The following is a 13,782-nucleotide window of genomic DNA, read 5'->3' as shown; positions in this document are numbered from 1 at the left end:
CTGTGCAGGCATGCTCCCGGTCATCTCCACGAGAGAGCTGTCCAACTTTGAGCTGACGCTCAGCCCAGATGGCACAAGAGTTGGGAATCACAAATGCTCCAACCTGCTGGACTACAGTGAAGTGAGGACCCACCATGGCTTCCTGACTAATGCCACGAAGAACCCGGAGGTCATTGGAGAGACCTATCCTTACCAGTACAGTGCGCCGGTCAGGGGTTCCAGCACCTTACGCTTCTACCGAAACCTGAACCTGGAGGCCTGTCTGTGGGAGTTTGTCAGCTACTACGACATGTCGGAGCTCCTGGCTGACTGTGGAGGAACCATCGGGACCGATGGCCAGGTACAAGTTCTAACGTCTGAGTCTTGTTGCTTGGTTCTGTCAGTAGATTTTTTTCCCTCCTAATCTTAACTGTTAGCTCGGGATTGTTAGCTCAGTATTGTGAGCCATTTGTCACAGAGGGACAGGTGATTGCCATGAATGTAGGAAAACCTATGTCATACTGCATACATATACGAGAGGAACACAAGGTCCTCCTCCCACACTAGAAGAATACTGCTAAAACAGTAAGGAACAGACTCTCCACTTATGTTATGATAGAAAAAAATCTAAAATTTGTATCCAAAATTATAATAAGTATTTGAACTGAAATCCTCAAATAACCAAAAGTTATAGAGGGAGCATGCATATGTGTTAAAGCAGCAAATGCCGTGCAGAATGCACCATATCTTAGCCAAGGGGAGGCTAAACTCCTAATGGAGGTGGCAGCTCCTGAAGGTGTATTTTTCCCATTTATTTATTTATTCATTTATTCATTTATCTATTCATCCACTTTATATCCTAATTTCTGTTCCCCCTGTTCCCCTTCCCCCTCTCACACAGTCCCTCCATCCATCCCCCATCACCCTCTCCTCTGAGAGGGTGGAGGCAGCGGGAGAGGAAGTGTCTAGCCCTGAAGGTGTATTTCTAAAGGCTATATTCGCACTGTGGTGAGAGTAAAATAAAGAGGAGAATCTGTGGTAACCCGCTACAAGTTTAATCCCACAGCCGAGCTGTGGAACTCGGTGGTTTCAGCTACTGTCGGTGTTGAAGGGCGGCCTCTCACGATGCCTGCAAGTCAGCGGACACGGGTTAAGATTCGCCATCCTCAAAAAGAAGACAGTCAGTAAACAGCATGGATGGGTGAAAATCCGTATGAAACATCAGTGGAAAGGCAGCGTGAAGGAGTGGGAAGAGTCAGACGCCGTAATCAAGCAAATGCTTCCCCCTTGACATTTGGTTCCAGTGAATTCGAGCTGTGCGTTTGTACACGTGTTCCATCAAATACTCGTGGGTGGTAGTCCATTGGGTACTTCTTCCTCAGTCTGTCTTGGCCACATGAAAAGGGGATAAAAACCACTACTAGGCCTTCTCCTTACAGATCAAATACCTTTATCTTATTTCACAGAGCCTGGGCAATCCTTATAAAGTTACTTTCTTATTGCTCCGACACAGGACCAGTTGATGAAATAGGACACAGGACTGCCCTGTAGTTCAGTTGGGTCTTGGTAGTTGGGTCTCTGTTGGCCTGCTTCACCACAGAATAGAAATACATCTCTATCTTCCATTTGTCACACAGACAGCTAGTTCTCCCAGTGTCCCCTGCCTTCACGCTGCTAACACTTATTCCACCATCCCTGGCCAACTGCACTGCACCAGGCTTGCTTTGAAGGCAAGGCTTAGCTATGAGGTGTGTAACTCTTCAGACCAAATCTGGCTACTAAGTGTTCACGTAAACTGATTCTACTTTGCACATTCTTGTAAATGCCCATTGTTCTACTGAGTCATTTGAGTCCAGAGACATTGTGTGCCCAGCAGCCTCAAGTAACTGAAGCAAGCGCTGGGGCTCTGTAATTGAACTTTGGGTGGTTCTGCTGTTAGGCAAGAACCGAAAGAGGCCAGTTCCAGCCAGATTTATCCTGCACGAAAGGCCTATACAACATACCAGGAATGAGATAGAGCACACTCTGAGGATTGCCAGTCAGCCGGTTATCTATCATCTATTCATCTATCTTCTTTTTCTCTGTCTGCCTGTCTGTCTGCCTGCCTGCCTGCCTGCCTATCTATTTGTCAGTATGAATGTTTTGCCTGAACATATATGTACTCACATATGTATGCACCATTCACATGCCGGGTACCCACAGATACCAGAAGAAGGTGTTAGATCCTCTGGAACTGGAGATAGGTGGCTCTGAGCTAACATGAGGTGACAAGATTCGAACCCAGATCTTCTGGAAGAGTAGCCAGTGCTGTTAACTTCTGCACCATCTCTCCAGTCCTTGGGCTATCCAGTTCCTAACCAGTTTTTTCAGAAGATGGCCAACATTTAAGAATCCCCTCTGAGAGGATTTTTCTGCTCTGACATTATTGAAAATCAATCTAATTATCTATTGGTCATCTATCAACTTCACTGAGAAGAACATAGTCAGTGTAACTCCCTAAGGTTTCAGATGCCATTATGAAATCCCCAAGCCTTCAGTGTAGGGCATGTGATAACAATCTGGGAAAACACATTGTTTACACTCTAAAAGGGGAGCGTGAAGGTGGACAGCCAACTCACGCCTACATCCTCCCTTCCTTGGGTGAAACTTCTGTTTCTTTACATTTTATCAACGCCCTCCCGATTCTCCCTGTAGCACACATGCATACTGCTTAGTCGTGGGTGAAGAAGAGGAAACGTTAATTACTACTGAAGAAAGTTAACCCTCCAAGACATTCCCCTCCTCTTCCCCCACTCAATTATGGCTCTAAGAGAGAAGAAAATTAGTCAAATGGTAACACTGGCAATAAAAATAATGGCAGAGAGAATGGGGATGTAGCTCATTTGGTTGGTGCTTGCCTACTGTCCATGAAACCCTGAGTGCAGCCAGCCCCACGCAGACCAGGTATAACGGGGCACACCTGAAGTCCCGTACTCAGAAGTTCAGGGCCAGCCTGGGTAGCATAAGATCCGGACTCAACCAACACTAATAATAATAATGACGGAGATAGAATAATAATTACGAGTAAATGTATTGCTACATGTGTGCCTTCCGCTGTCCTAAACACACTGTATATATCCTTTCTTACTTACCGCATGAAAACTCCATAGTAATAAATACCATGGCACAGCCATTTATAGATAAAGAAAGAGAAGTATGAAAACTCAGATAACTTGCCAGATTCATGTAGCTTGTGTTGCCATGCCAGTAATCCCCCGTGTGCTTATCTTAACACTTAATTCACTGTAAAAATGGATATGGTCATAGCCACTTTACAAGAAAGCCCACTGAGTGCCTCCTCTGCTGCTCAAAGACAAACGGTGTGCACCAAAACCACGCACCAAAATACAAAGTAAATTCAGGTCCTGGTGGTGGAGGTGTGGGGGATCTTGGTGCTGGAGGTGTGAGGGTCCTGATACTGGAGGTATTGGGGGTCCTGGTCCTGGAAGTGTAAGAGGTCCTGGTCCTAGAGGTGTGAGGGTCCTGGTGCTGGAGGTGTGGAGTGTCCTGATCCTAGAGGTGTGGAGTGTCCTGATCCTAGAGGTGTGGAGTGTCCTGATCCTAGAGGTGTGGAGGGTCCTGGTCCTAGAGGTGTGGAGGGTCCTGGTCCTAGAGGTGTGAGGGTCCTGGTGCTGGAGGTGTGGAGGGTCCTGGTACTGGGGGGGTTGAGGGGGACTCCTAGTGCTGGAGGTGTGCTTCTGAAGGGGAAGCAGAATTCCAGAGGTGATTCTCTAACTGCATCATAGGATAATAATAAGATTTGGATTTAGAATTTCTTCAGTCTTACAAATGTTCACATTTCTGAATTTATAATTTAATAAACTAGTGAGGAAATAAGGTGAACTATCAGAACGAGTGGCAGGCTTGCCTCTGTGAGTTTCTGAACACTCCCATTGGCAGCACACACAGGTCTGCTTCTCACTTGCCAAGAAATGTACTCTAGAGCCCTGGCCAAGCACCGTGCAGACACCGCCTCCACCTGCCAACACCTGTCTTACACTTGGCGCCTTAACTCGAGATAACGCTGGGCAAACAATTTTTATTGTGCTGGCTGCAGCTACCTTTGTGAAGTGTCGCTGAGCTGCTACTGTCTGTGTGAGTGTGTGTGTGTGAGATCGTTTCTGTCTGTTCCTCACACACTGAATGTTCTGTGCCTTCAGACTACTTAACCTGTAAGAAAGTGTTGCCAACGGGAAAGGTGGTTGGGAAAATTCAGGAGTTTTATGTTCCACAACAGTGAAGTTTGTTGGGTTTTATTCAATTTGCAGCTCTCTTCAGCTGACAGCAAGACCTCTTATATACTCACAAAATATATACTTTACAACTGGTTTGTACCAAGAAACATCCCAGCGTCCCAGGGAAGGCAAATGAGACTTATATAGGTCAAATTATCACTCCTTAAAAGGTTAGGAATTCCAACTGTTAAGAAAAAGAATTTTAAAATTCCTTAATTTTATTCAGTTCTAAACTAATATTTAATTATTAACTTCAGAAATACAAAGGCAGATAAAAACAAAAAAAGAAAAGTGGAGATTTAATAAATAATTCCGCTCTACCACTGTGCATGTCCTGTGTCCCGTTTTCTTGTTCGTTTTGTTTAATTAAGGTTGTTTGAACATGCAATGAGAAACACCTGGCAGAAGTTAAACTTTGTTTTTTAAACAATTGGAATTTTGGGTGATTTTTTGTTTCTTCGAAAGTAAAAGACTTTCTTCTCAGTTTTGCTGGGTGTTCCACAAGGTAAGGGTCTTTAGGTACACAGCAGCTATCACATTGTCCAACTGGCCGGCCGAAGCTTCAGGAATGCAGCCCAATTAAAGTTTGCCCTTATGGCATGAAATTGCAGTATACACCTGGGAAGACGCTCAGTGGTGTGGAAAAGTAAGCAAATATTTTTGTTAGTTGGATTTGTTTGAGGAGTAATTTTGCCTCCTTTTTACATGTCTGTTTGGTTGACAGTCCTAGACATTGAGGCCAGAAGATATGTCAGAGGTCATGTCATCTCATCTCAAGTATCCAGAATATATGTCAGAGGTCATGTCATCTCATGCCAAATATCCAGAATATATGTCAGAGGTCATGTTGTCTCATCCCGTTATCCAGAATGTATGTCAGAGGCAGTGTCAGCTCATCCCATTCACTTAAATTTCCATATTATTTTCTAGTTAGTAAGCCAGGCTAAATCCATCCAGAACAACCTAATTGACATCATGCTCATGAAGTATGCTGCCATTTTATAAAACTTAGCAATTAATTCTTGTAATAATATTTTAATCAAAATAGCATCATTTCTGAACTCTGGAGAACAAATGTGAGTCAATCAAAACCACACTCATTGTTCACCATGATTATACAGAGACTTACTAATCTCTTTTTAATAAATTACACATTTTAATGGCTGGTGGCTTATTTCCTCATGCATTGTTTTTATATGCTGCTTTTTAAATTAACATGAGCATGCACCATGATAAGGAAAGTTCTTTGAACTCATATTTTTCCTTTGAGATAGGCTCAGTGTGTAGCCCTGCCTGGCTTGGAACTCACTGTATAGATTAGGCTTGCGGTGGACTCCACCTGCCTCTGCCTCCCACTGCCAGATGGGAGGCACCTCGGCTTCCAGCCTCACGACTTTGACGGCCACGTAATGTTTCCCTTTTGAGCATTTCACCATAACATGCTCAGCCATATTTCTGTGGGTGCTCATTATATTGCAAATAATTCTATATCACAAACACTCCGTGAGGTTGCCCTCCGGTCTACAGAATTAATGATTTAATACTGATGCCGACCTGGGGTGTATTCCTTCCTCTCCAATTCGCAGACCTTCTGAAGAGCTGTGATTGGGCAGAAGCCAAGGTCTCTTCCTCCTGAGATCTCTTAGGTGTATGTGACTCAGAGAACTTAATGAGGAATTTAACAGCCCCTCGCCTGAGTAGCTAACTGCACATTGTGAGACTTGAAGCTTTTTTCTATAGGTGACTTTTTTTAATTTAGTCACCAATATCTCCATCTTGATAGATGTTTTGGTCAACAAAAGACCTGAGGAAAACACATTGCAGTGGGTCTTTTGTTGGGGGTGGGGCATGCCCCATGAGTGGTATCTCCAAGGGAGAATTCCAACAGTTCTGAGTGTTCAGTCTTTCAGGTAAAAGCAAACCACATAGTATGCAATTAAGGGCCATAAACATGTGTTGGTGAAATAGCTTTCAATGGTATTTGCAATATATGTGGTCTAATTAAGAGACCTTGAAATGGGAATCTAGAGCTGCTCTGTCCAGTGTGCTCGCCATCAGCTCTGTGTGGGTACTGAGCCCTCTGCGTGGAGACAGAAGGGAGAGTGTCAGTGAATACCAAATGCTATAAAGATATTGATCCTGCTCCTACCCATCTCACATGCAGAGCAGCAGCCTGTCTCAACCCCTTTGGTAAACAGTACCCTCTCCGCATACATGCCTGGCACTCGGAAGCATAATATAAATTGACGATATGTTTGTGTTCTGTGCTGTCCCTTTAAGTGCCCTGTTAAAGGTGTTGTTTTCCTTTGTTCATTAACATCAAATGTCAATAAGAACATGCAAGGTCACTCATTGTGCCTAAGTTGATTATTTATACCCTCAGAGGCCCTCAGGTAAAGGTTAAAAGAAATCGAATGCTCTTAAAAGTGCCACCAGAAATAATTGGTTCCTTTGCAGTCTTCGGCTGAGGAAATAAATAGGCAGGTGACTAAGTGATTGAAGTAGGTTCCATGTGCCCTCAAGGGAGAGATTCTAAATAGTCAGGAAAAACAGCCTTAAATAAGAAAAAAAAAAATGTACAAGATGCAGGTAGGTCCTGTGTCCAGAAATCACCACATTGAAAGTTAAATGACAGCCCTTAGAAGGCTGAGGCGGGGGATTGCCATGAGTATTAAGCTACATAGTAAGTTCCCGAAAGTTAAACAATGAGAATCCTACAGGACGCCATATTCCAATGATCTAATAGAGAATAAGATAAAACTTCCCTCTGGAACAGGGTTCCAATAACATTTGCTGGAGAATATGTCAATACTGGCAAAAAACTAAGCTACGTTTTAAATTATAAATCCATGCCTAAAGCCTAACATCTAACTGATGGATTGCTAAAGTCATGGAATGAAATATGAATCTTAATCACCAGTGGCATATGGGCTGACCAAGTCATTCTCCCAGAGAGCCAGAGTATTAACCGCCCTTCAAAACTCATTGTTCAGTGGTAGTAATTATGGCTGCTCTTGGAGGGGAAAAAAGCATTCCGGTTACAAGGCCCAGATTCACCAGGCAAGGGGGAATTGTTTGCATCCCACAGGTGAAAAACCAGACAAGCTGCTTGTCTCGTGGGAGGTTCTTTCTCACTGTGTGTTCTTGTTACTGGCTTGGGTCCTCTGTGTGTGGTGCTTGAGGAGTTCACTCTTAACTCTGTGGTAGTATGACACATCACAGTGCAGTTCTCATGACCTGAGTACATGCCTAGTCGCCGTGTTGATTCTCTGTAGGAGATGAGTTTCAACAGCCTGATTGAAGAGTCAGCCAACCGTCTCCCCTTGCACAGAGAGGCCATGTGACGGTTGTACTGTTCCTTAGAAGAGGGTTTGGAGATTAAAATACAGCCATTTTTGTTAGGTGGTTTTAGAGCCGCTCTGCGATGTGTAGTAAAATGTAGGAGACGTGAACACAGGCTCGAGACTCCGATTTCCACTGGCTGCCCAGGTTCAGAGAATTCTGCTGAGAGGGCTGGACTGATGGAGAGATGGCTCCGTGGTTAAGGCTGCTCCTGCAGGGCTTAGCTCAGAGCACCCACAGGGTGGCTCACAACTGTGTGTAGCTCCAATTCCAAGATGCTTGAATGCCTTTTTCCACTTCTGTGGGCACCAGCCATATACCATGTGGTACACATTTGTACACACAGGCAAAACACGCATGCACTTAATATAAAAATGCATTTTCAGAACTTCTGGTGAATTTAACTAATTCCTTTGTGAGTTCACTTTTCTACTTCTTTGCTTTCTGTCTGTCATCCATTCACCCATCAAACCACTTTGCACACACACAAATGCAATTATGAGAATGAAAATATTCAAGTTTTTATTAGTAACCAAGACATTGTCTGAACTCCAGTAGATAGATACTTGATAGGGATTAATTTATCCCCCTGACTTCCCTTACCCCATCTGTTACTACCAGAAGAAAGAAAATACAAAATTCAAAAACAGTTCATGTAATTATTTTGAGACAGCGGAACTATACCGTGTCATTGTTAAATATGTTTGTTTTTACTTCTTTAATGTTCATGCTAACTTCCTCTCAATGATTTAAAAACTAGTTCACAGATGCATTTTTGCATAATAGTTCCAAACTAACGGTAACAACTCGAGGATCAATAAAGCGGAATGTAGCTGTCTGCCTGATATCCCATAATAGAAGGGAGTGAGGCTCCGAAAGATGTGCACCTGACAAGATTCATTTCTAGTGTTCCGAAGAGGCAGATTCAGCCAGTGCGTCAGTGTTTGCCCCTCCTGTGAGAGAACGGTGGCTCCTGGTGGCTCCCGGATACAAGACTCCTGTTGAAGTAAAGAAAGGTTCCTAAAACTAGTTAGGTTGCCGGCTGTCTGGATCTTGCCCGTTTAAAAATCCATATCGAATTATCCACTTTTAATTGGGTGAATTATGTGGTGTGAGACCCGTACCTTGATAAAACTGCTCCTAAGTAAAAAGGACTTACTTTGCTGCAAATAGTGGGCTGATGTGGTTAGCGCTGATGGGAATGGTTCGATTGTTTTAGGTCCTCAACCTCGTGCAGTCCTACGTGACCCTTCGAGTTCCTCTGTATGTTTCCTACGTGTTCCACTCCCCCGTGGGCGTGGGAGGCTGGCAGCATTTCGACTTGAAGTCCGAGCTCCGGCTCACATTCGTGTACGACACTGCCATCTTGTGGAACCATGGGATCGGCAGCCCCCCGGAAGCTGAACTGCAAGGTGGGTTGCTGTGACGCCCAAAGTGTCTTTCCTACCTGTGGTAATTACTCAGGAAGATAATTTTGTTTTTATTGCAGGTAAAAATTATGGAGGGGAGCTCCTTTCTATATCTTTATTTTTATATTCACTAATAATGTGACTTGTTTAAACCTTTGTCAAGGAAAGATCCTATCAACACTTCAAACTTTGCATGATGTTTGATTATGAAATTTAACGTCTTTGTTTCAACGTATTTTACTCTATCTATTGTGAGAAATTGTTTATATTTTACATAGTGCAATCCATAGAGTTTCCTGGTTTCTACTGGATAGGGGGATTCCAGTTGTGAAAACTGGGAATAAAATCAAGGGGGAAAGTTGCACATTTTGCTTCTGAAATGGATCACTTTCAAGTCCAATAATAAACCCTGGCCTGGGTTCCAGTTCTGACTCTACAACTAATTAACTGTAATCGTGTAACCTTAAACTTGAGGTTTGAATTTCTTCTGAGGGGCAGTCCAAGCTTCAATCGCCTTCTGATGAAAACTCCACCATCCCGTGATACGGTAGACAAATGTCTTAGCTCACTGGTGTGGAGCACTCCTAGGTGTAAGTCCTTCAGCAGCTGCAGATCTGTTGGTACCCAGGTGGGAATCGAGAAGTCCAGAAGTTATCTAGGCTTGTGGCTCGAATCCGTCCATCAGATTCAGAGGATGAAGCAGGAGGGTCGCTGTGGGTCTGAGGACAGCCTGGGCTGTGTAGTAAGACTGGCTTGACGACGACGACGATGATGATGGTGGTGGTGGTGGTGGCGATGATGATGATGATGATGGTAATGATATCAAAAGCAAGCAAAGCCCATGAGTATCCAACTGACCTATGGACAGAGTTCATGCTTTTTCCTCTCAGGCGCACATTACTCTGCTGAGTGTATTAGCATCTATGTCATAGCAACTTGACATTTTCCCAGCCAGGAACACAGGATCAATTGATCGCATACCTGAAGTATAATTCTACCATACAGGACAGATTACAACTCCCTTCGAACAATGAGGAAAGCGAACTGACCACTCTGGACAGCCAGTCCACATTGCTTCAAGGGATTTAACTCCACATTTCATCTTAGAAGATACACAGAAAATTAATATTTACTCCCTTTCTCTTTTAGGTGGAGAAGGGGGTTGGAAGACATTTCCAGGCTGACTGTGTAGCCTAGGCTAGCCTCAAATGCCCTCTCTCCTACCCAACTCTTCAGTGCTGTAGAATTATCTGGAATTTTGAGTCAATTTTTTTTCAGCTTGTTAATTCTGCAAAGGTGGTAGTTGAGAATCACCAGCATTTTCTTTAAGCCCATTCTGCAGTTGTTCTGGGGAGCTCAAAGGGGTTTTCACTTACATATGTCAAACTCTACAATTTCAGTAAAGCCATTGTCATTTCTCTCAATTACAGCTTTGTTTTATTTTTTTAAAAAATTCACTTTTTAAAAAAATGTATCATAGTATTTGTGTTATTTTATACTGACCTGACTCATATTACTTAATCCATTTTGCTCCTCATTTATCCTTATCAAAGAAAGAAGCCTGTACCTATTACTGTTACTATTACTATTTATTATTATTATTATTATTATTATTATTATTATTATTCAGAATTCATCTGATAATATCTGCCCATAGAACGTTTAAAGACTTTTTTGTTAAGAATCTGGGCATTAGGCCAAATACATGAGAAGAAAAACTACGGATGAGGGTCTCTGGCCCCTACATCTTTATCCTCCTGTTCTTCTCCCATAGGCTCTCTCTATCCAACCAGCATGCGCATTGGTGAGGAGGGACGCCTGGCTGTGAACTTCAAGACAGAAGCTCAGTTCCACGGCTTGTTTGTGCTGTCCCATCCTGGTAAGCCTCATCATTGGGCAGCCACCTCCCACATGACAGCACTTCCATTTTCATCTCCACACAGGTCTCAACAAGTTTCCCAGCTAGCCAAAAAGGTCTTCGTTCCACACGAGCTCCACATGTGTAATTATGTCCTGAATGCTTGGTCATTGCTTCCCTATCTCCTACCCTATGGGAAACCATCACTATACAATCATTCAGAGAAATGTACCATCCCTGGATACATGTAAAAGAAAACCAGACTGGGGGCATTGTAATAAGAACTTTCCTTCCTAAAAGGCATAGAAGAACAGTCCTTTCCTGTGCTCCAGGTCTATGACACAGAAACCTCATTTCAATTGATTCATTTGCCAGAGATTTTCTGCTCCATTTTTTCTAGGTCTGTGAGAAACTTTAATGGAGACAGAGAGGCAGTTTGCTTTCATATTCGAGCTTCAGCCTTGTTAACTGCTATTGGTAGAGATAGGATAAGCAGTAACAGCCTGTGCTTTGAATATTAATAAGATGCCTGTCAATAAACTCGTATTTGTTGGTGTTACCAAGGCTATTTCATTAGAAATAATTTATTCTTTTTCTTTTGACTTTCCACATTGCCCATTTGGTTTCTTGGCTTGTTGGGTAGCGAGGGGAAGAGTTCACTGTCTTCACAGCCGTCCTTTTCTGGGTGCAAGCTCTCAGAAAGGAGAAAGCAGAGCCAAATGTTTGAGAAGAAAAGAAGGCTCATTGTACTTTTTTTTAAAAAAGCAGATTAAGCTGTAAGAAACACAGAACCTAAAAGGATCACACAGCCGCATTAAAATGATGAGTTCTGGGGAGCAAGGATTTCCTGGACTTCCGAGTCTCCTCTAAGTGCCCAGGTCTCTAATGAACTGGATCTGTTTCTCACCCAGTTGCAGGCTATCTAATTAGAATTAGAGTTCATTTGTAAAGTGTCTTTCCTAGTGGAACATTTTAAATTCAGCCCGTGGCTTTGATGTGTATTCCAGCATTCACTCCACCCTGGCGACCCTGCGACAGACTCCCTGGATGAAGCCTCGAGCACCTACCTTTTGGCTAAATTACATAGATCAGAAAAGATAGCGAATTAGGAATCCAAAGTCACGCAGCCTATGCAGGTGTTCTTGGGAAAGTCCCATAGTGACTATTTGCCCAGATTTTTTTTCATCTTTGAAATAGGGATATATACACCACCCTTGAAGACTTGTAAGAAATTAATAAATACTAGGTGATCTGGTATTTTGAAAACTGTGCTGTTGTGGATTGTTTCAGTTTAAACTCCAGACCGTTGTGCCTTTTGGTATTCTTCCAGCTTCCTTCACCAGCTCATTGATTGTGTCAGCTGACCATCCGGGCCTCACATTTTCCCTCCGCCTTATACGGAGTGAACCAACCTACAATCAGCCAGTCCAGCAGTGGAGTTTCATCTCAGACTTTGCAGTAAGTGTGACCAAGGACTTTTTCTGCTGCCATCAGATAACAATACACATTTCAGAGTGAAAAAAAATGCCTTCTCTCTCCTCAAAGGTTCGTGACTACTCGGGCACCTACACAGTAAAGCTGGTGCCTTGCACCACCCCATCCAACCAGGAGTACCGTTTGCCGGTCACCTGCAACCCCAGAGAGCCTGTCACCTTTGACCTTGACATTCGATTCCAACAGGTACGCCTCACAGAGCAATCAGAATAGAATCCACTTTGTCAAAGCCGTCATTTTCTTTAGTCGATACATGGAGCTCAGCAGTTAAGAGCACTGGCTGCTCTTCAGAAGTCCTGAGCTCAACTCCTAGCAACCACTTGGTAGCTGACAAACCATCTGTAGTGGAATCTAATTCCCTCTTCTTCTGTGCACGAAAACAGAGCAATCCTATACACAAAATAAATAAATCTTTAAAAAACAATACATGCACCTTCAAAAGTAGATGTCCTTTAATTCTCGAGTACTGAGAGAAAAGGAGGTTGTCCAGGAAGGAACCAAGAGAGAGCAAAGGAAAAAGGGGTCCTCTTGTAACTGTTATTTCCAACATAAGACCGTAGCCTCAGTTCACGTATGAACCATTCAGCTGTTATCTGATCTCACTTTCACTCCTGTATAATTTGCTGGCTTAGAGATGGGACGATTTTCTGTAGAATTCTACACTTCTTCTTCTCCGTCCTTAACGAATATGAGAACTCACCTCTTAATACGTTTCTGGCCTTAGGGATTTGTGGAATTCGAATGCCAGTCTTGGTCCAAGAACTTAAACTGTTAGCCTCATGCCAGCCATAGTACTTAAAAATACTTTGCGTTGTGCCACAATCAACCCTAGATATGAGCACATGTGGCACTGGTTACTCCCACTCAAGAAGGAAAAATGATTTAACGTCACCAGTCGTTTCTCAAAAGCATAATCAGAATGATAGTCCCGTAAGTTACTTTAGGTGGACAGTGAAAATGCAAGGCAGGGTTCTGCATGGCAGTGTGAGGTGATGATGTACCTGTGATCAGTGTGTGTGTGTGTGTGTGTGTGTGTGTGTGTGTGTGTGCGCGCGCGCTTATATACCTCAGACCCACTGATAACATAAAAAACAAAAACAAACCAAAACAAACCAAAAACCCCATTTCCCCTTTGGTTTAGGTCAGCGACCCCGTGGCAGCTGAGTTCAGCCTGAACACCCACATGTATCTGCTGTCTAAGAAGAGTCTCTGGTTGTCTGATGGGTCCATGGGATTTGGGCAGGAGAGCGATGTTGCCTTTGCAGAAGGTAAGACTCATTAGATGAGAGAATGGTTCTGTGGTCCTGTGCATCTGTGATGTTCTGTGGTCCTGTGTGTCTGTGAGGCCCTGTGGTCCTGTGTGTCTGTGAGGCCCTGTGGTCCTGTGTGTCTGTGAGGCCCTGTGGTCCTGTGTGTCTGTGAGGCC

General features: G+C 43.5%; 1 protein-coding gene across 1 annotated transcript in view; it reads left to right on the top strand.

Moving 5' to 3' along the window:
* Positions 1-13,782, top strand: part of Frem2 (FRAS1 related extracellular matrix 2) — a 137,992-nt gene that overhangs the window by 118,501 nt on the left and 5,709 nt on the right. The window contains exons 16-21 of the mRNA NM_001245978.1: positions 9-340; positions 8,815-9,007; positions 10,779-10,883; positions 12,193-12,320; positions 12,408-12,542; positions 13,498-13,624. Of these exons, the coding sequence (NP_001232907.1) occupies positions 9-340; positions 8,815-9,007; positions 10,779-10,883; positions 12,193-12,320; positions 12,408-12,542; positions 13,498-13,624 (1,020 nt within the window). The remainder of the gene's footprint in view (positions 1-8; positions 341-8,814; positions 9,008-10,778; positions 10,884-12,192; positions 12,321-12,407; positions 12,543-13,497; positions 13,625-13,782) is intronic.

This window comes from Rattus norvegicus, chromosome 2, assembly GCF_036323735.1.
Source record: "Rattus norvegicus strain BN/NHsdMcwi chromosome 2, GRCr8, whole genome shotgun sequence".
NCBI lineage: Eukaryota > Metazoa > Chordata > Mammalia > Rodentia > Muridae > Rattus > Rattus norvegicus.
Note: the sequence above shows the minus strand (reverse complement) of the source record. Positions and strands in the feature narration are given on the sequence as shown.